This window comes from Corticium candelabrum, chromosome 18 (assembly GCF_963422355.1).
Source record: "Corticium candelabrum chromosome 18, ooCorCand1.1, whole genome shotgun sequence".
Classification (NCBI taxonomy): domain Eukaryota; kingdom Metazoa; phylum Porifera; class Homoscleromorpha; order Homosclerophorida; family Plakinidae; genus Corticium; species Corticium candelabrum.
The window spans coordinates 1,602,839-1,628,073 of NC_085102.1; the positions used below are offsets into that span (position 1 = coordinate 1,602,839).

The following is a 25,235-nucleotide window of genomic DNA, read 5'->3' on the forward strand; positions in this document are numbered from 1 at the left end:
ACGTTAGTTTCTGAAAGATTGCTGTTTTGTGACGACTCTGTGTCACATCTTTGACAATATTGGTCATCAATGAATTGATTCACTCATTCTCAGTTTGGTTTGACAGTTCAGACTCAGGATCTTTTTCAACCTAAGCCAGGTGGTGGCTTAATTCCACCACCTGTTGAAGTTGGAGATCATTTTCTTGCTTACGTTCTAATTTTGAACTACACTGGTAGTGTTTTTCAGCTGACACTGCCATCTCTTTGAAATCATTTTTGTCTGTCAAAAGCCAGTTTGTATGTCAGTAAACTGTCAAGCAAACAGTCTCTGGAAAGATGCGACATTCAACTAAAAAACTGAGATCTATTTGTTCCAGTGGTGGAGTAAGATGAAGCTGTACGGTTGATATCATCATGAGTGAGCAAAAACTACCTTGCTTGCCAGACCATAAACAGATTTGCAGAAGTCATTAGCACAGAAAATTTCAATTCCTACAGTGAGCAAGGGGCTGAAGCCTCCCAGCCTCCCAGCCCCCCCTCCCAGCCCCCCCTCCCAGCCCCCCTCCCCCCGGTTCTTATGCTGGTGTGTTTTACAAGAGATCGATCTGCCCAGTTTGTTCTAGTTTACTAACTTTGCGGTATGATTGTGAGGCATGGTCACCAGTTTGCTGTGATAAGCCAAACAGCTTTCATAGGGGCCGTTTCTTAGGGTTACATGCTCTAGCTGTCAAATGGGAGGAAATGGTAACTATTATTTCTAACACAGATGTTCTTTCTGGTACTGGTGGTGTTTGTGCTATCGAATTTTACCTTCTTCCCTGAAGCATTAGCGTATATGGGCTGGCCATGTGACTAGACTAAATCCAGGAATAGCAAAACAACTGAATATGGTCTAGCTACTGAAGACTTGAATGAGACATCAAAGCTGCTTGCAACTAGTGTCTTGGGACTTACTGAAATAGTATCTTTTATCTCTGAAGAGATATCTCTGGATATCTCTGAAAACATTGAATCTGATATGGACCAAGCGTTGTGGAGACGTTGCTTCCACATGTCATTGCTGGCACAGAATTTTCGCTGGTAGGGATCAAGACAAAGAACATCAGAAGCAAACCTTATTGCTATCTCTTGAGTGTTCGAAGTGTAGTCCAAATGGTAAATCAAAGCTGTAAAGGGCAGGATCGCAAATGCAGCAAGCACGTGTTGGTTACATGCATATCTTGTAGTTTCTGGCTAGAGAAGTTAGTATGTTAGGTCAGTGTACTTACATAACATGATCTGCTCATTGTTTTACTTAGATGGTACATGCTAGAAGAAACTTTGCTGATCGCGACATACAAATCATGTGCTAGCTCATTTCTACCACTAGTTTCTAGAGCGCTGAAATACACATGTTTGTGCTAATCAAGTTATGCTAAATTTTAGTTGTGTTTCGTCTAATAGATAATCAACAACAAGTCACGTGCCTTTGAGACATCACGTGCTTTTGAGTAGTTGTTATTGACTTGTTGAGAGTTTGAGTCACGAGTTTATCTAAAGATTGACTGATCTTGTATAGTATGGCTAATGATGATGAAGTTCGAGATCCTTTGATCAATACAGGTTGGTCGATTTGCTATAGCTACTAACTGTAATGGGGTGTACACTTGCAAATATGTAGTCAAAGACCCAAGGTTTGCTCATCCTCATCCTCAGATCGCTCCTGGACTTTATCGACATAAAGATGTCAGGACATTCAAAGTTGAACTTTCTACGGCAGAACAAGAGATTTACGAATCTGTTCATGTGAATCAAGATGTGGCAAAGCTGTGCAGACGAATAGAAATGTCATGGGATGTTCTCTACCGAACAGATGAAGATTTTGGCATTGAAGTATACTCTCTCTTTTGTCCAGAAAAAGGGCGTCTTGATCTGAACGAGAAGATTAGCTTTTATTATGGTGATAGGCGTTATCATGCTGAGGTCATGCAGGATGCAATATTACTTCTAGCCGAAGCAACTGAAACGATACCAGAAAGAGACTCTCAAAGAGTGCCAGTTGTACCTACTGAAGAACAGAGACACATGGACGGAGATTCTGAAATAGTGGGGATTGAAACAGTTGAGGAGCAGAGACAGACTATTGCTGGAGAGCAGAATGGGGGCATTAATACACTTGCTAGTATTACTAACCAGAGAGCACTACTATGGATATCTTCTCTTGCTTGCCTTTACCATGATGATTCTAGATGGACCAAGATATTTGCTATATTTGGTCGGTTTGTTATTGCTGCCTTGATGCTGCTATATGTAGCATATATTGTGTGGAATCCAAAACTTCATCACTTTTGGTCAATTAATGGTAACTCCTGGGGTGACATGTACCATGTGGTTGAAGGTGCGTACTTCTTTTTTATGTATCTAGTTGGCATTCGCTTGTTTTCCTTACGTCATATGCAAGATGTAATTGGTAAATTACCTCAAACAGTTGTGGACGACAGGTGGCCTGAAATCAACTGGTTTGTAACCAAGTGTGCCGTTTGTGGATTTCTTGTCATTTTTCTTCCAGCTGCTGTCCTTATTCCAGACTTGGTATATCCGAAATGTCACCAAGGTTTTGATAGTGAAGACAAGCATCTTGTTAACATGACAGCATCAGTGGAGTACACGTCTTACTTCATATTTTCTTTTGTTAATCTACCAGTGTTTCTGTACATCTTAATGCTTGTTAAGAATTACATCACTTCAATTGATAGCTACAAGACGTGGTTGCTCAATATTGCTACTGATGTTGATACAGCATATGAGAAGTTTCGGAAAATTCAACGCCTTATTAGGGATTCAAGCAATGTGCTACATTGGGTGTTGTCACTGATGTTTTTGCTTCAGTTGGTGTTTATTAGCATGAGTTTGTGGCATGCTGTCTATCGTTGGGAACTTCAATTTGGCAATGGTACTTCAACAGGGTGTGCATTGCCACCAGAGGCATTTCGATCAACATTAATAACACTGACACATCTTCTTTGCGTTTACATTTTTCCTCTTTATTACATTTCAAAAATACCTCAACAGGTAAGATTATTGCTGGAAGACATTCATTTATTTGAATGTAGGGAAGAGGTGCTCATTAGAGACGAACGTGTTAAGGCTCAAGTTATTGGAGTAGTGCAGTCAGGATTGAAGATTATTCCACGATTCACTGTTTTTAGGAGAATCCCGATTTCGAAACTGTCTACTGCCATCATTTTAGTGTTGGTAGCACCTGTTTTAACAATTGTATGGGCAACTGTTTTTAAGCGCTAAAACACTGGTTTTGAAAACATGTATGTATTACGTACTGGTTGCTAAAACATTTGATCAGTCTGTTTTGCTTTTTCAATAGTGCTAGTTGCTACACTGTACACTGCTGTGAAGTTGGATTAATAATATTTGCGATATGTGTGTGAATCATTTAAGTACAGAAAGCTGACACTATGAATAGAAAGTGTGTAACAGACAATCTGGGTACAGATATTAGCAATTAGAATTTAGGTTAAGGGTTTGTGCAGAAATAGGATCTAGTGTACAGTAATGTATATCTGTTTCTGTTTGTTCAGTTTTTTGTGTCTACGTATGTATGTATGCATGTAAATGTATATGTGAGTGTGTATGTCCAAAATGTTAACTACAATGATGATCCAACTTAGGCTTTCAGTTACACACAAAAGGCACAAGAGACACTGACAGGGTCGTCGTTGCAGTTGTGGACATGCCATCGTTATATGTGTGGAATTATTTAATTTATATACGTATGTATGTAGGTATGTAGGTAAGTAGTATGCTGAGATGGTTAGAGAGTCATCTTATGGAGTGTGAGTACTTCCGGGACCCTAAAGGGTTGCAAATTTTAGTCATAGTGACGGTGAGCTATGGCATAATTTCTTGGGCAAGAATCACACAATTGCCTCTTTCGACTCAGGAGTACCAATGACTACCTGTTCTTTGACTAGGTGTGGCAAAGGCCCTTGACTGCGTCATAGTCCATCAGCCACTGGGAACCCGGTGGGACTTCGGGTGCCCACACCACAGTTGGCGTAGCAATAAGCACTCATGCAAGTATCTGGCCAGGCTCTAGGAGATTGCTTAGCTGTCTGGCTGGAGTGTGTCACCGTCTAACAGCAGCTCCTTTTCCATTTTATTTTCCATTCATATATGTATGTTTTTTTATTGTATCTAGTCTGCCACAGCTGATGGAGCATTCATGCTGCTGCTGAATAGTGTGCGATATAGTTTATTGGCATGTCATTTATCTTTGTAAATATTTTATAATGCAATACTGTAATTATCACGACAACTATAATGAAAGATTTCACAATGAAAGTTGAACAAGAGAGTGCACATTATGTATTATCATGTAAAAAGGTTTGTCTAGATTTTCTGGAAGAAGTCTGTTGGAGTAATATAACTTGACTAGAGATTGTACGAGAAGCTGGTATTTACCAAGGATCCAAAGTGCAGCTGATTAGATCGATTGCTATAGCTGACTACTGCCAATTTGAAAGCAGGTAGCGTCTTTCACATGTCAGAGTTTTATGTTTTGTTGGACAGAAACTTAAAATGAGGTTTGTAGACATTACAGTCTTTTCTTTCTGAGACAAAACAGTATTATAGAAAGTATGTGAGACAAAGCAGTATTCTGGAGACAAAGCAGTATAGTGGCTACTAGGCCTAGGTATATCACTTGCACTCTCAGACTATAGATAAGATTCCTAGACGTTTAAATCACAGTTGTCTCGTTCTATTATGAAAATAAGTTCATTTGTTTCTGTTGTGTGTAATGTGTACTGTTTTCAATTCTGTAAATATATTATTTATTATGTAAGTTTATGTAAATATTGACGAATGATATCAGTAAAGTCTAAAATTAGTATGGCACTTTGGCAAATATTATACCTATAGCATTTTCAAGTTGTCCTCTCAGTGACGCTTCTGATGCCCAACGCCTTTTCTCAACACTCCGGATACAGGTCATCTGAACAGTAGACGTTTTCAGCGGATATATAATGGAAATAACAACCCGATTAATTAACAAGTTGTCTTTCACACTTTTTCATTCCTTCCTTCGCTTTCAGAACGGTTGACTTATCATATTTCGCTTTACGCATCTGATTACCGCAACATCGTGTCAGATTAGTCTCTCGTGGACTTCCCAACTCATCACCGTCAAGTCAGTCGACACTTATCTATTGTTATATCATCAGTGACGAGAGCTCACGCGATAAAGCGTACTGGGAGACGGCTCGTGGCTGGTGTTCTGATATGGCAACAGCAACGAAGCGTATCTGCTTAGTTATCTGCTGCGGTGTGCTCCTTGTGTGCTGCTGTGCCCAGCCAGGTTAGATTGAAACTGATTGTGTGGAATGAACAGGGCAAGGGGAGAGAGATGGAGGGAGAATGCTTTAGTATGTTAACGTAGAAACGGCATGCCTGACGCAAACGTAAGAGTCTAGTTACTAGGATGTGAAGGTTTTCGTTATTTAGCTAATGACTTTTTTGGGTGATTGTTTCGTTTGGGCATCGCTGTGTCACAAGCATTGGCGTCACGCGAGAGTCTTTGAGCAGACGCTGTGAAAAAGATGTCAGGTTGTCTTGTTTCTCGAGCCTCTTTTTTCGTACGTTTTGCGTGATGAATGATATGAATTTCGGTTGCTCTATGCAGTGTCTTTGTTTTATCCGTCAGATCTCACCATAGCGATACCAGCTGGAGATCAGATGTGTGATAGATAGGTAGACAGATAGGGCTGGGCTAGGCTATTGGAACATGCTCCGCATAAGGCATTGCATAGTCTTCAATATTGGTTGCAGAGCAGTGAATGGAGGTGATATCGCAATATGCCACCTAGCCAGCAGAGTACTAATTGCACACTGTGCAGTGGAGAAACGGGTCAAGGGCGTGGTATTTAGGCACGTGCCGAGCACGAGCCTGGGAAAAGTGTACTTGTCCCTACTTAACGTTCATTTGCGACCTTATTTCGACTTTTTCGCTGGCAATGTTTACACAATGTAGAAGGAAAGTTTGTTCAATTTAAGAGCAGAATAAGCAGTGAATGCTAGGCCAAGTATCAATGAGGTGTGAAATGCGCAAGCTAGAAGTGTCACCATTGTATATGGAGAGTTACTTTGTATGAATGTATGATGACTGCAAAAACAATTTTATTAGACGCAACTCGTTTAAGTTTATTTAACAATATTTAGCCATTTGTTGAGACGTTGAATTGGGTATGACAACAAATAACGTGTTTGCACCAGTACTGTGCATGAAGTATATAGCAATGGCAACCGGATATCATGTTAATTAATGCTTTCGTTATCAACACGTTAGTAACATGTTAATGGGATGATACCTGGAAAAATTGATAAAGAGAGAGAGAGAGAGAGAATTGACAAGGTTAAGCGTGCAGTCACCAAACTGAACAGAAACAGTTTGGCCCAGTAGTTGGATAAGTAGAACAGACTGTAAGGTGTAACCCACAGCAAATCAGAAACTATTAGAATGCAAGATATGGGTTGATATCAAAGCAAATTAGAAAAATTAAATTTGAAGTATAGTTTAGATGTAAACTTTCCATATCAAAATCCCCAAAACAAATCAAAGAAATAATGCCTGATTGTAGAAATATATTTCAGATTTAACGTGTCACTACACAGCACATTGAGAAATGCAACTGATTATTCTAAGGTTGTAAAGTATTGATACATTTCAAGCCATGTTGGGTCTTGTTCTGCAGCTGATGATCACAAGTACTTTTACGTGATTAGATGAAAACAGAAAATGCCCTACCTTTGTTTCTCTAGCTTCTGTATATACTACCATCTCTCTTGTACTTTTTAGATGCAGAACTAGTGGAGGCTACTGACAGTAGAGGGAGAGAGTTTGTTGTTGGCTTTATGAGACAATTTGGAGGCAGGCAAGACGGCAATCTTACCTTGTATCTGACAAGCAGTAAACCTACCCAAGCGGTCTTGTCAGCACATCAATTTGAGGCCAAGAGAAATCTTACACCTGGACTTGTGGAGACCATCTTTATGCCTCAAAAATTGATTATGGAGAAAGGACTAGAAGACAAAGGCATTTTGGTGACTGCAGATGAAGAGATCTCTGTGTATGTCCTCAATCAGTTGTCTAGCTCAACAGATGCTTACTTAGCTCTACCAACTGACTCAAACGGATACGAGTACTACGTGGCATCATATTCATCACAGATATTGCAGACTAGGAGCTTGTTTGCTGTTATTGGCATCGAGGATAAAACAAGAGTGAAAGTGACTCCATCTGCTCCAATAGAAATGCCTGATGGAACAATACTGAAACCTGGGAAAACAACAAAAGTGAGGCTCAATCGATTACAGACGTTTCTCTTTGAATCAAAACCTAATGGTGATCTCACTGGCACACGGATTGAATCCAAAAAGCCAATTGCTGTTTTGTCAGGTCATGAATGTGCAAATGTGCCAGCTTATGTGACGTTTTGTGATCACTTGGTAGAGCAACTGCCACCAATCAGTCGATGGGGAACAGAATATGTCACAGCACCATTTAGTAGAAGAAAGGCTGGAGATTTATTTCGCATCATTGCATCACAAGACAACACAATCATCAAACTCAATAATAAAGAAAAAGCAGTAAAGGATGCTGGCGAGTACCTAGAGGTCTCATTGTCATCTACTTCATATAATTATGTGACTACTACGGAGCCCTCGTTGCTGGTGCAGTATTGCAAGAGTACTGGTGCAGACCAACAGCCTACTGACCCATTTATGATGCTTGTGCCTCCAACGAGCCAATACGCGTCTGCTTACACTATTGCAACTCCTGCTGCTATACCGGTCAATTTCAGCAGCTACATGACGGTTATTGTAGCCAAGAATGAGACAGCTGGCATTCGACTTGATGGTCAACCCTTTCAGAATGGTGTGGAGTGGCATAAGGTGGTTGCATCATCTTCTAGGAGCTATGCTGTATCCACTATTCCACTGGCAACGGGCTCACACAGTGTGCGCCATGTGTCTCCAATTATTCAATTTGCTGTCATGCTCTATGGTTATGCATCCTACGACTCGTATGGTTATCCAGGAGGACTTCGTCTTTCAGATGTGCTTGTCTGTTTTCCTGATAGGATAGCACAGCCAGGGGACAACATAGACAATGACTGCGATGGGCGCATTGATGAAGAACTACGAAACTACAGAGACGATGACAGGGATGGTATTACTGACGAGGACTTGGCTACATTTCCTCCAGAAATAAAAATTCCCCAAAATGCTACAGTTTTCAACTGTTCGTCAGCTATGGATCTTGACTTCTTGGGAAGGGCAAGTGTTGTCAGTGCAGCAGACAGCTGCTATCCTGTCTCATTGAAATTTTCGGATGCAATGGAGCAAACAGGCTGTAGGAGATATATTAGGAGAATGTGGCTTGGAACAGATGCTTGTGGCAACATGGATAAGGGTACACAGGAGATTATTATTGATGACCAGGTGCCTCCACATGTCAAGGCACCGCCTCATACAACTGCTACTTGTGAAACGCTTAATAAGATGGCTGTTGTTGGAGTTGCAAGTGCTTCTGATGATTGTGATAGAAAGAAATCAATAAAGACAACCTTCTCAGATGCTCAAGCTGGCTGCATTGTGATTAGAACATGGGAGAGCAAAGATATCTGTGGCAATGCTGCAAAGCCAGTAATTCAAAACATATCGGTTTATCTAGACCAGCCATCTGTTAAAATACCAGCCAATTGGGAGCTGAGGTGCAACCAATCAACTTATCCATCTGTGACGGGATATCTTGAAATTACTTCAGGACCCAAATTATGTGGTGCTATGAAAGACCTCTCAATAAAGGTAGATTATTTTGATGAAGAGACGACTAGATCTGACTGTAGAATGACCATTACTCGAAAGTGGAGAGTGACCAACGTTTGTGGCTCTACGTGGTCTTATCCTCAAAGAATATTGGTTATTGCCAACAGGGCACCAGTGGTAAGATTTCCGCCAAATGCTCATGTTCCTTGTTTTCATATCTACAATTTAGCAGTGACTGGCCAACCATATGTGTTTGGAAACTGTTCACCAGTGCAAGTTACTCACACTGACCGAGTCTTTTCTTGTGGCATGGAGAGAACGTGGACGGTACGTGATTACTGTGGGTATGAGGTGGTGAGACACATTCAGATCATTAGTTTGAAATATGAATTTCCTGTATTGGATCATCCTTTGAACACTACAATTAGCTGTTCTGATTCATTACTTGATGTTCCAAGCTTTTCTGACATACGACTGGCTTGTGGGGACATACTTGTTCGCATCAATGATGTCAGGGTCGTTGAAAATTGGACAGGTAATGCTTGTGAAAGACGACTCAATCGACATCTGATCCTGACAGATACTTGTAATGAAGTCGTTCACCATGACTACACCATCACTATCATAGACGATACGCTTCCACATCTAAAACGTGCTCCTTTCAATACAAGTGCCACATGTGCCCAGGCAGTTAATTTCTCGTATGTAGGTGAACCGGTGGTGACTGATACTTGCACCGTTGGACGCGCAGTACCCGAGGATCAACTTAAAGGCCATAAGCTTGCTAGGAAATGGGTGTATGAAGACACATGTGGAAACAGAGGCGGACACACAATACAGACAATAGACATCGAAGAGCCAGCACCAGTTGTGGTCGCTCCTCGGAATGTTACCGTTTTATGTAACGAATCGATACATCCTGACGACGTTGGATACGCAGTAATACAGAAGGACATCGACGACAATTGTTATCACTTTTACAGTGGAAAATCAAAACTTAAAAGCAAGACGTCTTTGGTATATAATGATCAATCGGACAGAGACGATTGTCCCCGTACAATAACTCGCATTTGGACGTATGATACATTCTTGGGTCATTCAGTTACTCAAGTTCAGTTCATATTTCAAGGTGAGATGATACGGTACTTATCTCAATCATGTGAATATTAAATGCATTTGTGTGTTGGTTGTAGAAATACCGTGTGTTCGAGATGGTGCATTTCCTGGGGATAATCTTGATAACGACTGTGACGGAAGAATAGATGAAGAAATTAAGAATTATGTTGACGATGATGGAGACGGTCGCACCGACGAGGACCTAGCTTACCGACCACCGAAGATTGAAGTGTACATCTCAATGGCTATCAAAGGTTGTGGCATCTCTACGGCCGTTGACGACAATCCAAAAGTATCTCTCGATTCGCGTTGCAAATTGGTGTCACGGGAGTTTACAGACTTCAATAATGGTGACGATTGTCCGAGAGTATTTCGGAGAGTGTGGAACGTGAGCGATGACTGCGGAAATATCGTGAGAAAGACGCAAACGTTCGAAGTCAGCCAGGGTGATCCTCCGAGGCTGACGGCGCCGTCAGACACCGTCGCACCGTGCGACAATTACAGAGACACTAATGTGACGGGTAAGGCGGTCGTGACGGGCGGCTGCGAAGGACTGTCGACACTGTCAGCCGAATTTGTCGACGCGACGAGCGGATGCACAGTTTTACGCACATGGCACGCTTCGGACTCGTGTGGCAACGTCGCTTCTCATGTCGTGCAAAAGATCAAAATCAAGATTCAAGCACCTTTTGTTGATCCACCAGAAGACGTGAGTCTAACCTGTCGTCATCGTTTGGCTCCTCATTTTACTGGTCGCCCAAGCGTTCGCAAACAACCGTTGTGCGATACAGGTGCTTTTCTACCGCGGAAGGTCGTGACCTATGTGGACAGTTTAAAGACGTTAAACGTTTGCCAAACAAAGGTTACAAGGAGGTGGACGATCTCTGACGTGTGTGGAAACTCTGTGCTCGTCACACAGCACATAGTCGTTTCCGAACCGAGGTCTCCCTCAGTTGTGTTTCCCGACGACACAAAAGCTGTGTGTTCCGATATTTTTAATCTCGACGTCACAGGGAGGCCACAAGTGACTAGCAATTGCTCAGAAGTACGAGTGAAATACAAAGATGAAGTGCGAAGCTGCCACGTGGAGAGAACTTGGACAGTAGAGACAAGGTGTGGTGAGTATCAAGCAAACAAAACGCAGGTCATCCGACTCGAGTACGAGCCGTTTCCGATTGAGCCCTTTCCGGATTTAATTTTGTCGTGCGAGCAACGAGGCAGATATCCAGCTTTTAAGCAACCCGTTCACAGACTCGACTGTAGTGGGATGACGGTGACAGGACTAACCGTCAATTTTACGGACGTCAGCGAAGAAGGGACGTCGTGTCTAAGCGTCGTCCACCGTCAGGCTAATGTATCGGACTCGTGTGGAAACGTCCGACTGTTTTCCTACTCCTTGACTTACCAAGACGTTACTGCGCCTGTTGTGGTTGCGCCGTCTGATGAAAATGCCACTTGTTCGCAAGCTGTTGCGTTGTCCGAAAGGAAAGTACTCGAGGTCGGTGACACATGCAGCGACGTGATTTTAAAGTACAAACAAAATGTGCAACGGAACATACTTGTGAAGACGTGGAAGGCAAATGATACCTGCAATAATCGTAGTCCGTCCGTAACACAACGTCTTGTATTGCACGACAGAGAGATCAAGGCTGATTTTCCTGCGGATTCTGTTGTTCCATGCAATGGTTCCATCCGACCAGAAAACACTGGATTTCCTGTATTGGTACGGAATATGAGTATAGCATGTTATCTATTAGGAGTCGAAGAGCCCTCAATAGACTACGTCGACATTGTAGATGGACTAGAATGTCCATTCGTTGTTCTAAGAATATGGACCGTATCGACGGTCCTCGGTCAGTTGCTCGACCAGACGCAAAGAATTGAAGTTGGTATGTTTATCGCTCTTTTGCTGTTTTTGTTGTTTTCATTCGAGGCATTTTCTTTGTCTTTACTATAGAGGCTCCTCCTTGCAGAGTGTCTAAGATGATTCCAGCGGACGGTGTAGACAACGACTGTGACGACAGAGTAGACGAGGAAGTTCGTGACTTCACGGATAACGACGGCGACGGCATCATCGACGAAGATCTCATTGTGGAGCCGATGGTCGTCGCGTATCCTCCCGACTACAACGTCAGTAGTTGTTCGGCGTCGGTGGAGGCTGATCTTTTAGGGACGCCGCAAGTATCGGGAGTTGCTGCCAAGTGCCAGCCTTTTACTGCAACTCATAATGACAAAGTCCTAGTTGGTCGATGTCGAAGGGATATTGTTCGTCAGTGGCTGGTTATCGATTCCTGCGGTAATCTTGCAAGAGGTACCCAAACCATCACCATCAACGACAAGACTCCGCCCGTTTTGTTTGTTCGTCAACTTGTTCGCGTTACTTGCCTTCAGTTGAACGACACTTCGATTACTGGACGACCGATGGTAAGAGACGATTGTCAGAAGGGTAACATCAGTGTGTGGTTTCAAGACGAGGTGAACGGCTGCTCGTTTGAGAGGCGTTGGTTTGCGGACGACGGCTGCGGCGGTAGATCGTCTGTCGTGCAGACAATCGTTCCAATCTTAGAAACTGGGCAAGTTCCATTACCAGACAACAAGATTTTGTCTTGTGGGGAATCTCCACTTCCAAAAAATACAGGCACACCTGTGGCATATCCTCGTCAACTTTGCAGTAGCAAGCACATTCTGCCAGTTATTACATCGTATAGCGACTCACAAGAGGTGGTTTCTGCGTGTAGAAGCGTCTTCGAACGTACGTGGTTGTTCGGCGACGTGTGTGGGAGTTTCCCGAGTTTTAAACAGCAAATCACAATGAAAAGACAATCGCGGCCGTTAGTAACGTTTCCCTCCGATCTATTAGTGAGCTGCCAGGACATACAAGATCCGATCGAGACAAGCGCGCCTCACATCGCCCAGAACTGCGTCGACGTCAAGGTCACGTTTGCTGATACTGTCGGTGATTGCCACGTTCGACGGAATTGGTCTATTACAGACGAGTGCGGGAGGCTCGTTCGCAGCCAAAATCAGATCATCCGAGTCAAGCATAGCAACCAAATGCGGCTGCCGTCGATCATAACGGTAGGGTGTAACAAGAAAGTAGAACTGCCGTCATTCAACGCGACAGAACAGCCGACAGTGTGTCACGGTATAGCAGTACCACCGCACAACATCACATCGTTTGATGTATTGGTTTCCGGCGATCCATGCAGAAGAGAAGTAACTCGAACAGTAAGAATAAACGGCAATTGTGCTGATAAAAAAGTCCTAAGACAGACCATTGTCCAAGAGGATCGGGACCCCCCGCGTTTGGGCGTTTCCTCCGACATTGAAGCGAGTTGTGAGTTGGCTCACAACGTGGAGCTCGTCGGCGCTGCCGTTGCGCATGACGATTGCAACAACGTGGCAGTAAATCATTCAGACCGTCTACATGGATCGACTCTGGTGCGAACGTGGTCTGCTGTAGATTCGTGTGGTAATGCCGCCTCGGAGCTCACACAGCGCATCTCGCTTGTCGAGCTGGCTCCTCGCGTTGTGTATCCATCGGATCGTGTGCAGGAATGCGGACTGTCGTATTTTCCTAATGCTACAGGCTGGCCGCGCATAGACCAAGACATCAGTCCGACCTGCTTCACGCTAGGAGGCGCTCCTACTACCATTACCTATGACGATACCGTCAGCGGTGTGGAATGCAATCAAACAATCAGGAGAACATGGCGGATTGCAACATTCCTTGGACACTACCTGACATACATCCAGACCATAAATATAAGTAAAAATTGCATATTAGTAGTTTTGTCGTTATTGTTGGAATTTTGTGTGGTGTTTTAGTTCCTCGACCTTGTCGGGCAACGACTGGCGAGCCTATGGACGGAGTCGACAACGACTGTGATGACAGAATCGATGAAGAAGCAAAGAACTCTATTGACGACGACGGCGACGGGCGCATCGATGAAGACTTGGCCACGGTACCGGTGAGAATACTGCCGAGCGAAGAGTTTCCCGTATCTACGACCTGTCGTGCCGTCACCGATTCCGACTCGATTGTTAGACCGTCTTACAACGTTACAGATGACTGCCGTCCTGTCTCACTGATGTATGAAGATGTTGCGTCGATGGGCAACTCTGCTTGTAGGAAATCCATAATTCGCAAATGGAATGCTTCCGATGCTTGCGGTAATACGGACACGTCGGAGCAGCTTATCCAGATAGTCGATCGCACCGCTCCCGACGTCGACTTTGCCTCCGTCGTCGACATGAGTTGCGGTGACGTCGATGTCGGAACGTCGAACGGCATCGCATACGACGACGACTGTAGTGGCGGCGGAGTGAACGTGACTTGTTCTTATGCTTATCACGTCAACTACACGGTCGATGAATTTTACGGATGTATAGCGAGACGAGAGTGTGTTGTTCAGGATGAATGCGGAAACCGGGGGCTCCCGTTTCAGCAAACCATTCGCTTGAACGCCAAGTCTTTAGAAGACTTCTCTGTGAAATTTCCTGACGATGTGCTGACGTGTGGTGTCGCTTCTACCGACCCTGAAATGACCGGTAGACCGATTAGTACAGGCTACGCCGTTTGTAAATCAAACATACGAGCTGATCCTGAAATTGAGTACAGTGACATGGTTGTTTCTATTGAGGGATGCCGGGATGTTGTCAATAGACGGTGGGTTGTCAGAGATGTGTGCGGACAAGGCGTTGAATCCAGGACGCAGATGATTTCTGTTGTGCGCGATCTGGCTTCGGCGGTTATGTTTCCTGGTAACACTACCGTCACGTGCGGTGATAGTATCCACCCGGACTGGACCAGTTGGCCTGTCGTGCGAAAGAACTGTTCCGACATCCGCTTCGTGTACTCCGACAGTGTCTTGAGATGTTTTGTGATAAGATCGTGGAAAGCTTTCGACGTCTGTGGTAACGTCGTTGCGACGGCGGTTCAGGGTATTGGAGTGTCTCACGGTTATAGTCACTTGAGGTATCAGAAGACTTTGTATCGCTCTTGTGATGAAGACGCGTCGAAAACGTATCCTCACATCGACAACATAAGCTGCCACGGTGTCGTCATTCAAGGGCCGTTCGTATCGTTTTCGTTATCGGACGAGGGTGGTGACACTTGTAGGCGGATTGCTCATCGAAACGTAACAGTTTCAAGCTCTTGTGGGGTTCTCCGTCGACACACTCAGACAATTCACTATTCGGATAGGACCCCACCGTCTCTACATTATCTCCCTCATGTAAATATCTCTTGCTCAGACGCTGTCAATCTACCTGTGGCAGGTCGACCTTTTGCGAACGACTCATGTAGCTCCCTCAACGTTACATTTGAAGACCGTCTGTTTGAGAGCTACATCGAGCGCAAGTGGTCGGCTCGGGACGGTTGTGGAAATTCGGCGAAACCGCAGGTGCAACGCATTGGCTTGCTCGATCATGACCTGACTTTGAGCCCAATCGAGAATCGGAGTGTCTACTGCAATGAGTCAACGAGACCTGAACATACGGGGAGACCGGCCGTAACGCAAGATGTCAGTCAGTCCTGCCAGAATTTGGGTATCAAAGAAGCAGCGGTGACGTACGAAGACAGTGTGGAGGGTTTAGCTTGCCCCCGCAAGATAAGGAGAAAGTGGACTGTTGTATCAGCATTGGGTAGTCACCAAACCATCCAAGTTATTAAACAAGGTAAGCACAATTAGAATGCTGGATAACAGACACTTCTTTTACTTTATCCGATTTTGTATTTAGTGCCGCGCCCTCTCAGGATTACCGTTCCGTCTGATGTGTTGCAGCACGATTGTCTTGCCGGCATCGATCCTGCCGTTACTGGTCGATCAGTGGTGTCATTTGTTTCTGATTTTTGTACCCCCACGGGGCCCCCCCATTATTACAACGGCGTTGATCGTTCGCAGTCGAGTTGTACAACGGTGCTAACCAGGCACTGGGTTGCCAACGACTCGTGCGGTAACGTCGACAGTACGACGCAAAGGATAGAGGTTGTAGACACGACACCACCTGCAATTCGCGCTCCGGCAAACGTCGTTGCGTCGTGCGGCAACTATCAGAATGCGACTTACCTCGGATTTCCTACCACTTCGGACGACTGCTCACGCGTCAGCACGACTTACAGCGACGAACTGTTGGGATGTCGGGTGACGAGAACGTGGCACGCGCGCGACGAGTGCGGCAACGATGCGACGAGTGTCACGCAGGTCATCGAGCTGCGTCCGGGAATGCCCGACGTCTACATTCCCGGTAACGTCAACGTCACTTGCGACGACAGTCTCAGCCCATCGACGACCGGAGTGCCTCTCGTGATAGAGAGCCGTCTTTGTAGTTGGAATGCGACTGCGGCAGTAACTGTCGACCACGCCGACACCTCGAGAGAGCACGAGAACTGCCAGACTATCATTAAGAGACGTTGGTCTGTTACAGACATATGCGGAAGCAGTTTTATTGGTTTTCAGACCATCATCGTCTTGCATAAAGCGCCGTCGATCGAAATACCTGTTGATACGGTTGTTTCTTGCCGCTTATCCAGCGACCTGGCGATTACGGGAGAAGCGAATGTGACGTCATCTTGTCGAAGGACGCTCGCTTACCATTCCGACAGCCTAAACGGATCGGTACTGTTGAGGTCGTGGAGTGCGAGCGACGAATGCTCTCGCGTCGCCGCTCCGCAAGCACAGAGAATAAGTCTACTGGAAGATCCGCCGGTATTGCTCGTTCCGTCTAATCTTACAATGGAGTGTAAGGACGATTTTCATCCTAACCATACGGGCTGGGCGCGACTGGAGCGGGATGTTGACGGCAGTTGTTTTGAGCTGGGAGGAGCAGCGACCGTTGTCAGTTACGTCGATGTGGCGGCGCGTGGAAAGTGTCCTGGTTTTATTTTACGCCGTTGGACGGCTTCTACGTTCCTTGGTCATGTTGTTGAAGGAGAGCAGTGGATAACTCTTGGTGAGGGTGCATTTTGTTGCATGAGCGTAAAACCAGGTGTATGTAGTGTATCTAGATGTTTTGGCTATTATAAACTTTTTTTACAGTCCTAATTACAGGCTGCCTGTCAATCTTTCTGCTAAGTCTGCTGTTGCAGTGTGGGTCTTTTCTCTGTGTGTCTGTCTGTCTGTCTGCCTGGATGATGTGTACGTTGCGGGGATACCAGAATGAAGTTTTAGTCACTCTTTCTAACCTGACTGCTTCTCTTCAACAGATTGGCCTGACTATTCGAGAGGACAAATGTAACTTGTACTTTCCAATAGTTTTAGAACATTTTTGTACAGATATTTACATGAGCAAAGATGGTATTAGTGTTTTGGGGCACCTATTGGCACTCCTGATTATGTTACATTGCATGCATAGAGGCAGCATCACAGGGCAACGTTTTTTCTTCAAAGATTAACGAACTTAATAACCCTTAGTGTAGTCATCTTTTATTGAAGCGTTGCCATGTTACCAAACTAAACCTCCTTTCTAGAACTGTTTCACCCGAGAATGTATTATCATTAGCAGTAATTCATGATCGTCTGACAAAGGACGGATTTCATAACATTCTTAACTTGAAACAGCTGTATTACGCGTCGTGGTATCAAGCAACTCTTAACTCGGTGGATTTGGTTTACCTTCAACTGAAAGTATTTGTTATGCAGCGTATTTAGCTGCTTGGGCACGCTCTCTACATGAACTGCCAAAGAGATTTCCCTATCTTGCTAACCAGCTTAATGAATGTATATTAACTAGTAAAAACAGGGTCGATTTTACATGAATTGGCAGCCCAACTCCCCCCCCCCCCCCAGTCAAACTCGGAAGAAGAGAAGCCGCAATTTCATTCTCTGGAGAAAATGATTGATTATCCTAGAAAACTTCATAATCGCTTAACTTTGGATATATCTCAGAAACAGTCAGAAGATTTCATTAAAAACATAAAGTCAAATCGGGATGCTGCCATGCATAGGTCATTACAGGGTAAAGGTGCAGGAGCATGGCTTGATGTTATTCCCTCATACAAGAACGGACTTAAACCTAACGAATTTCGTTTAGCGTCTTGTATGAGATTGGGGATCAGCTTGCCATTTAGTCGTTTGTTGAGCATTGTGACTGTGGAGAGAAGCCTAAAGGAGCTGGGTGTTTCTCATCAAATAGAACCAAGAAACAGATACGTACAAACTGATGGAAGACCAGACATTACATTCTACGACATTGCTTCCGGAGTCACCTGATGAATGTGATGTTTCTTTGGCCCACTCTTAGAGAACCGACATAGTGAACGAAGCTGCAAAGGCCTGCAGACATGCAGCGACAAAACGGGAATCGGAAAAATGCTACAAATATTCAAAGGAGATCTTGCCAGATGGATCTAGCCCTGAAATTGTTCCACTAGTTTTTGAGCATTTCGACACACGGGGATCACAAGCGGAAACTTACTGCATGAACTGGGAAGAAAGGCAGGGCTCTTTGAAGAAAGACGAGTAGATGCAGAGTTTATGTCGTATTGTCATATTGGCGACGTGGTTTTTCTGTGACTCTCCAAAAATGCAATCGTAAAGTTGTCTAGAGAAAAGTGTCTAAGTTGTCAACAGACAGACTAATGGAGGATAACGTAGATAGCAGAGACAGATACATTCAGTGCTTCACATATTGAAATAGTTGAACTTGTTTATGAAGCCTTTCTTTTCATTGAAAAATCATGTATTGTAGTGTGTACAGATGCTGTATTCTAATAAAATAACTTGTCTACCTGCCAGGATGCCTATCTGTTAGTCTGCATGTCCGTCCGTCTGTCTGTCTGTCTGTCTGTCTGTCTGTCTGTCTGTCTGTCTGTCAGTAAAAGGTAACACAGCTAAATAGTGAGTTCTCGACCCATGGGCCGAGTTACTCAAGTCACATTAACGGAAACAGAGTTGTAGTGAATAAGCATCTCTAATACAGTCAATGTTCTTCACTTGACGGCTAATCTGTATGTCTGTCTGTCTGTGTCAATACATATATTTGTAATAAATGAGCTATAGCACCAAAGCAATAGCTAATCTAAGGTGTCCATTATACATCTGTCTATCTGCCTGTCTGTTTTGTTTGTCTGTCTGTCCAATTCCTAGGATATGTACAAGTAGAGTCTATTGAGAATATAGTGTCTGTCTCTGTCTGTCTCTGCCTGTCCGTCTTTGTGTCCATCCGTCCGCCCGCCCGCCCGTCTGTACTTCCGTCTGTGTGTCTGTCTAATGTATTTTGCTATTGGATAAAGAACTTTAACCTACATGAAGGTGCAGCTAAATTACTATGCTATGGTAGTATATCCCGCAAGGGACAGTCAATACAAAAACTTATTGCAGGAAAGAACAACAATAATCTCTCTGTCTGTAATGCCAAAGTTGTCCTCAGAAAACGTTCAATTTTCTGATTTAGATAGATAATTTGACTTTGACATTCAAGGCCAAGTCCATTAGTAAATCTATGACTTCGTTGTTTGCAATGTCTGATTTGCTTACACAAATTCCTTGCATATGTACAAGTAGAGTCTATACGAGGATAAAGATCTGTCTGTCTGTCTGTTTGTGTGTGTTTGTTTATCAGCCCCATATGTTTGTCTCTCCGTGCGTCCGTCCGTCCATCTCTCCTTCCTTAGAACGTTATCGCTATGTACTTCATTATGTGTTCATTTCATAGAACGTGTTGATATTGCAGGTTGTGACCTTTCCAGTACAGTTCCAGAGGATGGCAAAGACAACGACTGTGATGGCGAGGTCGACGAAGAACTTCGCAATTTTATCGACGACGACGGAGACGGAGTGATCGACGAAGACCTGTCAACGATTCCGCCACAGCTACAGCCACCCAGTCCCGTCAGTCTCACCTCATGTCACGATTCAACTGATCCTCGTCACACGGGCTATCCAACAATTCTCGTATCGTCGCAGTCTTGCAATACAACCACTTTGACGCATGATGATAATGTGGCCAGAGAGACATGCAAGCAACACATATCAAGAAAATGGACTGTAGTCGACTCGTGTGGTAACATCGACACCGCTATTCAAACGATCGTTATAGAAGATCACACTTCTCCGAATTTGACGGCGCCGTCTAGCAGGTCGGTCACGTGTTCGCAGTACAGGAATATGACGGCTGACGGCGCGGGCAGCGCATTGTCCCGGGACGACTGTGCCAGCGAGCCCACTGTGTCGTATACAGATCAGCTGCGTGGTTGTATCGTTTGGAGAATGTGGAGCGCTCGCGACGAGTGCGGCAACATGGCCAATTCGGAGATACAGACATTGCGACTCGGTGGTCCTGCAATGAGCGTCGACTTTCCGAACGATATGTCTGTCAGTTGTATGTCAAATACGGACTTCGAAGTGACCGGGTTCCCCGGAGTCAGTCGGCCCGATCTATGCGACTGGAATGTCACTAACGCCGTGAGCGTTACCCACACGAATACGACGATGGAGCTAGAAAATTGTAACGTGCGTATTGCGCGGAATTGGCGCGTCTCGGACGTCTGCGGCCGTGAACTAAATCACACGCAAAACATAACTGTGCTTCATCAGCCACCGGTAATTACAGCACCAGAGAATACAACGAGTAACTGCGATGGCGTCGGAAATCTTGACCTGGTGGGTCGAGCTATCGTCGAGCGGTCTTGCAAAACGGTTAACGTTACGTATGACGACGAACTCGACGGCACCGCATTGACGCGTCGATGGAAGGGCACCGATTCCTGCGGTGTTTCCGCTTCACCGCAGATACAACACATTAGGATACGCGAAGATCCTCCACAACTGATCCTACCGCGAAACGCGACAATTTCGTGCCACGCATCGTCTCATCCTAACTCTACCGGTTGGGCCCATTTGGAAAGAGATCTCAGCCCGTCGTGTTTCCGTCTGAGAGGATTTCATGCCGCAACTGTAGTAGACTACGTGGACGACACAATGGGATTTGGATGTCCACGTCACATCTTGCGCCAATGGAGAGCGACCACCTTTCTTGGAAACTCATTCTACGCCAACCAGCTCATCACGTTGAGTAAGCTCTATTCCGTTACTGATGCTCGTAAATTGTTTCCAAGCTTGTTTTCTGATTCTAGTATCTTGCAACGTGTCGGAAACCGTTCCAGAGGATGGCAAAGACAACGACTGCGATGCTAAGGTAGACGAAGAAGCTCGCAACTTTATTGACGACGACGGAGACGGACTGATAGACGAAGACTTAGTGACTATTCCAGTAAAATTGGTGGCACTTCCTCCCGTGTATCTCACATCATGTCGCAACTCGACGGGACCCCAACACACCGGCCGCCCAGGAGTTTCGATCGTTTCGAAACGATGCAGGCCGGTTGCCATTACCAACAGCGATAAGACAGTAGTGAAGACTTGTAGACGAGAGATACAGAGAGAATGGGTGGCGACGGACTCGTGCGGGAACGTCGACATTATAAAACAGTCGATCGTCGTCAACGACGGCACGGCTCCGTCGTTGTCGGCGCCAACTAGTCGAACCATCACTTGCCGTCAGTACAAGAACGCCTCCTTAACGGGTACCGCCGTGTCACGTGACGACTGCGACGGCGCCGTTTCTACTTGGTACGAGGACGAATTCCGTCAGTGCGTCGTGTTGCGAACGTGGAGAGCTCGCGACGATTGCGGCAACACGGCGAAGGCGCAAACTCAGGAGCTTGCGTTGCGTATAGACCCGCCTACAGTACGTTTTCCGGGTGACGTATCAGTGACGTGTGAGACGAACATGACGCCTCGAGAGACGGGCCAACCAAATGTTAACAACTTGGATTTGTGCGGACAGGATACCATCGATATAATCAGCGTGTCTCATGACGACACCGAAACAAGGTCGGGCAAATGTAAACAAGCTATCTCGCGTACATGGCGAGTCTCGCCCATCTGCGGCAATGAGATATCGCATGTTCAAAACATACTGACAACTCAAGACAACAACCTGCGAGCCCGAGGACTTCGAACTGCGTCGGTTTGGTACATCACGACATTAATTTCTATTTCTATTTCTTACTTTCTTTTCACCTCCTAAAGAATGCCGGCTGTCACGCGCAAGCAAGCAATGTACAGTGTCTGCACGTCCAAATAGCTGACAATGGCAAAATGTTTCTGCCTGCATTATAATGAACACAAACCAATCTAAAGCTAGCTCTGTAGCTTGTTAGAAGGTACAGATAAACACAATACATTACATCTATTTGAAGAAATTGTGTGGTGTGTCCTCGAGGATCCTAAGAGCCTGTCTAAGGAAGGAATGGTCCCCAGTAACCGTGGTAACGGTCACGAACCGATTCACATGCCAATGGACTGCTTAGTCCCCGATTAGGTGAAAACATGGAGTTCACCATTGTTTCGAACTTCTGCTGCATGTCTTTCAAAACGCCGGGCATAGATTGAGCTAAGTTTTGTCGTTCTTCTGGGTCTTTAATGATATCGAACAAACACCCTGTCCCGCAGTCTTCAATGATAGTAAATCCTCCACCTGGGTTGGTGTTGTTAGGGTATTGTGGTCCGGTCCATCCAGCTTCACCTATTTCTCCAACCAGAATTTTGTAATTGCCGCTAATCAGACCAGCGTGTCCGCCTCTCTGGACGACGTTTGACATAATATTGGGTCCAAGTGGGACGTCAACTCTTGGTGAGGTTTTATTCATTCCTGAGATGTAAGGCCACATGTCTAGTCCGTCTACTGGTGGCAGTTTAGCTTCTGCTGCTCGTTCGTCGGTCGGCTCGACGTCAGCGAGACGACAAAATGTTGTGTACCAGTCACACAGAGCTACGTACCCATCCAGAGTCGTTCCGCGCATTGCTTCTGGAAGAAGCCCGCCAGTCACAAAAGCATTCACTCGAACACCACCTTGCCAATTACTGAGTTTGCCACCTTTTAGAGGATAGTTGTTAGCACCACCAGTAAAGTACTCCGGACCTAAAATGACAATTACAACTATAAAGTAAATGTTTTCCATATTGTTACTACACATGCATAAATCTAGTGTGCTTAGGCTTTCTGAAATTTGTAAACGCTGTGGCTCATACTACTGTCCAAGGTTAATAAAAAAATTAATAAAACTCAAAGGCTGGGAAAGACCAGGTGGGAACTATGGCTTAGTCTGATCAAAGCATTGGAGTCATTGTTTCGAGACAAACATACAGAAGCCCATACAGTACCCCAAACTTTGAGCTGAACCAAGGAATGGATCAGACGGAAAGGCGGATGGATGAACGGATGGCAAACAATCAGACCAACAAACCAATAAAAACATACAAAAGGACAGACAGGTAGACAGGCGTGCCACAGGTAAGGTATACGCAAAGGGTAAATGCTACAGCAAGCAGACAGCAAGATACAGGCGTGTTTTGACCCAGTGTTGTGGCGGTGCTGAATTAGTCTGGACCATGACAAAGTCTAGGGGACTGATAGTGGCAGCAGAATATGGTCCGGGCTCGTCCATATTCATATTCTTGACCCTATGAGTTCAACCCTCAAACTAACTCTAACCCTAAGTTAGTAACCCTAACTCTAACTCTAACCCTAACCCTGACCCTAGGTTCAGCCAGACCATGATCTTGCTAATATCAGTCCCAAGACTATATCAGGGCCCCAGACCCAATTCAGCATTATACCTGTAACGTAGGTCTTGGGTAGAGAAGACACTGTCTTGTGCACGTGTGTGCAACAGACAGACATACCGTATTTCTTCAAATAGTGACTGCAGCCTCTATATTAACAAGGTTACAGAACTGCGGTCTCTAAACGAGGGCGGCTGGTATTCGAGGGCAGCCTCTATTTTAAGTCTCTACTTCACACTGTGACATGTTGGTACTTGAACATCACATTTCTTTCTGTTGACATAATTGGACACTTTTTGAAGGAGCCAACTATGGCACGTTTAGTTGAAATGCCACAATATGTTATTATTGATAGACGAATGCGCGTAATAAGATGAGATTAACAGGGAAGCATCAAAAGCATGTGACATAGACGTGGCTAGTAACTTTGCAGACTAGTGCGGCCTTAATTTGAGGGTGGCTTCAAATTTTCTGCAAGTCTCTTCAGCTGCGGCTTCTAAATGAGGGCGGCTTCTATTCGAGGGCTCCACTATTTGAAGAAATACGGTAAATGTCACAAGAAACACGAGAAGACAGAAGTTTACAAACGAACACTCACTGATAAACTGAATAAGGCATCACCCAGCCATACTTACGTACCAATACTATGTATTTGTTCCTTTCATATCCTTGCAAATTTATAGTGTATCTAGCATACACAATAAATTTGCAAGATGAAAGTGCCTACCTCCATTGTCAGATGATACGACCATCAGAGTATTGTTCCACATCCCTTTTTTGATAAACGCTTGAGTAACGTTATTAACGACGTCATCCAGATATGTCACCATGGCATGATACAACCTTCTGGTACCGTCATCAATAAAACTAAACTTGTCCTCATACTCACGTGGAACTTGTAACGGTCCGTGAACAATGTGAGGAGCATAGTAGAGAAAGAGCGGTTGAGAGACGTTGTGATTCTCAACAATTTCCAACACTCTGGCTGCAAACATCTGTTCTTCATACACTGTCCCATTCTTGCCGTATGCAGGCCCTTCTTTCTCACCATCCGTCTCCCAAAAATCCGTTACCTCCGAAAAACCAATCAGGCATATTCCTTGCTGTTCTGTATAGTAGTCGTTCATATGATGGAAGTACCCCAGACTGGAGTCGAAGCCCCTCCCCTTGGGGGTGTGGTCTGGGGTAGCCATCCCGGCGTCCCATTTGCCAACTTGGTGCGTCGCGTATCCCGCCTGTTTGAGTTTCTGAGCGATGGCGGTCATGTTTCGTGGTATGCCTTGGAATCCGGAAACGGGGTCCAAATCGTTGTACCGGCGGACGTCGCCGTTGTCGACATTGACGTGGATCGGATGGCGGCCGGTGAGCAGAGAGGAACGAGATGGCGAGCAGGCGCAGTGCGCGTAGTGTTGATCGAGTTCGACGCCTTCTTTCTTTGCCAGACGATCGAACGTGGGGGTCTGTACCTCTTTGGTTGGCGGATCGCGATGGTAACCAACGTTGGCCCAGCCCCAGTCGTCGACAAGAAGCATGAAGATGTGAGGCTTGTTGGCTGCGTCGACAGCAGAACTTGAGGCTGCTGTCGGGTGGCTGGCAATGCACAGCAGAGGAAGGAGCACGACAACAGGTAGGCAATGCATCTTTCACACGCCAAGGCGACAACAGTGGCTTGCTGAGCCTCGCAAGGCAGGTTCTCCCGCGCTGTCGCACGTGAATCGTGTGAAGAGGAGGAGCCTTTGCCGAC

The 25,235-nt window shown here is 45.2% G+C and overlaps 3 protein-coding genes across 4 annotated transcripts; 2 read left to right on the forward strand and 1 right to left on the reverse strand.

Moving 5' to 3' along the window:
• The first annotated feature begins 1,479 nt into the window (after positions 1–1,479).
• On the forward strand, positions 1,480–3,420 carry LOC134194014 (uncharacterized). 2 transcript variants are annotated; one of them, XM_062662910.1, is made up of 3 exons: positions 1,480–1,583; positions 1,642–2,322; positions 2,386–3,420. In XM_062662910.1, exons 1-3 carry the CDS (start codon positions 1,541–1,543, stop codon positions 3,261–3,263), a joined length of 1,602 nt encoding a protein of 533 aa, XP_062518894.1. In that variant the 5' UTR covers positions 1,480–1,540; the 3' UTR covers positions 3,264–3,420. The 2 variants fall into 2 exon arrangements, with proteins under 2 accessions (XP_062518894.1, XP_062518893.1); XM_062662909.1 differs by having other exon boundaries at positions 1,642–3,420.
• A 10,591-nt stretch (positions 3,421–14,011) lies between these two features.
• Positions 14,012–21,953, forward strand: LOC134194343 (uncharacterized). The gene is made up of 4 exons (XM_062663269.1): positions 14,012–15,599; positions 15,663–16,874; positions 19,596–20,936; positions 20,998–21,953. The coding sequence occupies exons 1-4, from the start codon at positions 14,012–14,014 to the stop codon at positions 21,951–21,953; spliced, it is 5,097 nt and encodes a 1,698-aa protein (XP_062519253.1).
• LOC134193870 (arylsulfatase B-like) lies at positions 21,910–25,167 on the reverse strand. Its single transcript, XM_062662718.1, has 2 exons — positions 24,219–25,167; positions 21,910–22,847 (listed from the first exon to the last, which is right to left on the reverse strand). Exons 1-2 carry the CDS (start codon positions 25,129–25,131, stop codon positions 22,165–22,167), a joined length of 1,596 nt encoding a protein of 531 aa, XP_062518702.1. The 5' UTR covers positions 25,132–25,167; the 3' UTR covers positions 21,910–22,164.
• Positions 25,168–25,235: the final 68 nt, after the last annotated feature.

Bases quoted from the DNA above. Each gene is read 5' to 3' on its own strand.
- LOC134194014 (XM_062662909.1), top strand. From the start codon at position 1,541: ATGGCTAATGATGATGAAGTTCGAGATCCTTTGATCAATACAG. The intron at 1,584-1,641 runs GTTGGTCGATTT...GCAAATATGTAG, and splicing joins AGATCCTTTGATCAATACAG to TCAAAGACCCAAGGTTTGCT.
- LOC134194343 (XM_062663269.1), top strand. From the start codon at position 14,012: ATGTATGAAGATGTTGCGTCGATGGGCAACTCTGCTTGTAGGAAATCC. The intron at 15,600-15,662 runs GTAAGCACAATT...TTTTGTATTTAG, and splicing joins CATCCAAGTTATTAAACAAG to TGCCGCGCCCTCTCAGGATT. The intron at 16,875-19,595 runs GTGAGGGTGCAT...TTGATATTGCAG, and splicing joins AGAGCAGTGGATAACTCTTG to GTTGTGACCTTTCCAGTACA.
- LOC134193870 (XM_062662718.1), bottom strand. From the start codon at position 25,131: ATGCATTGCCTACCTGTTGTCGTGCTCCTTCCTCTGCTGTGCATTGCC. The intron at 22,848-24,218 runs GTAGGCACTTTC...TTGTCATTTTAG, and splicing joins CGTATCATCTGACAATGGAG to GTCCGGAGTACTTTACTGGT.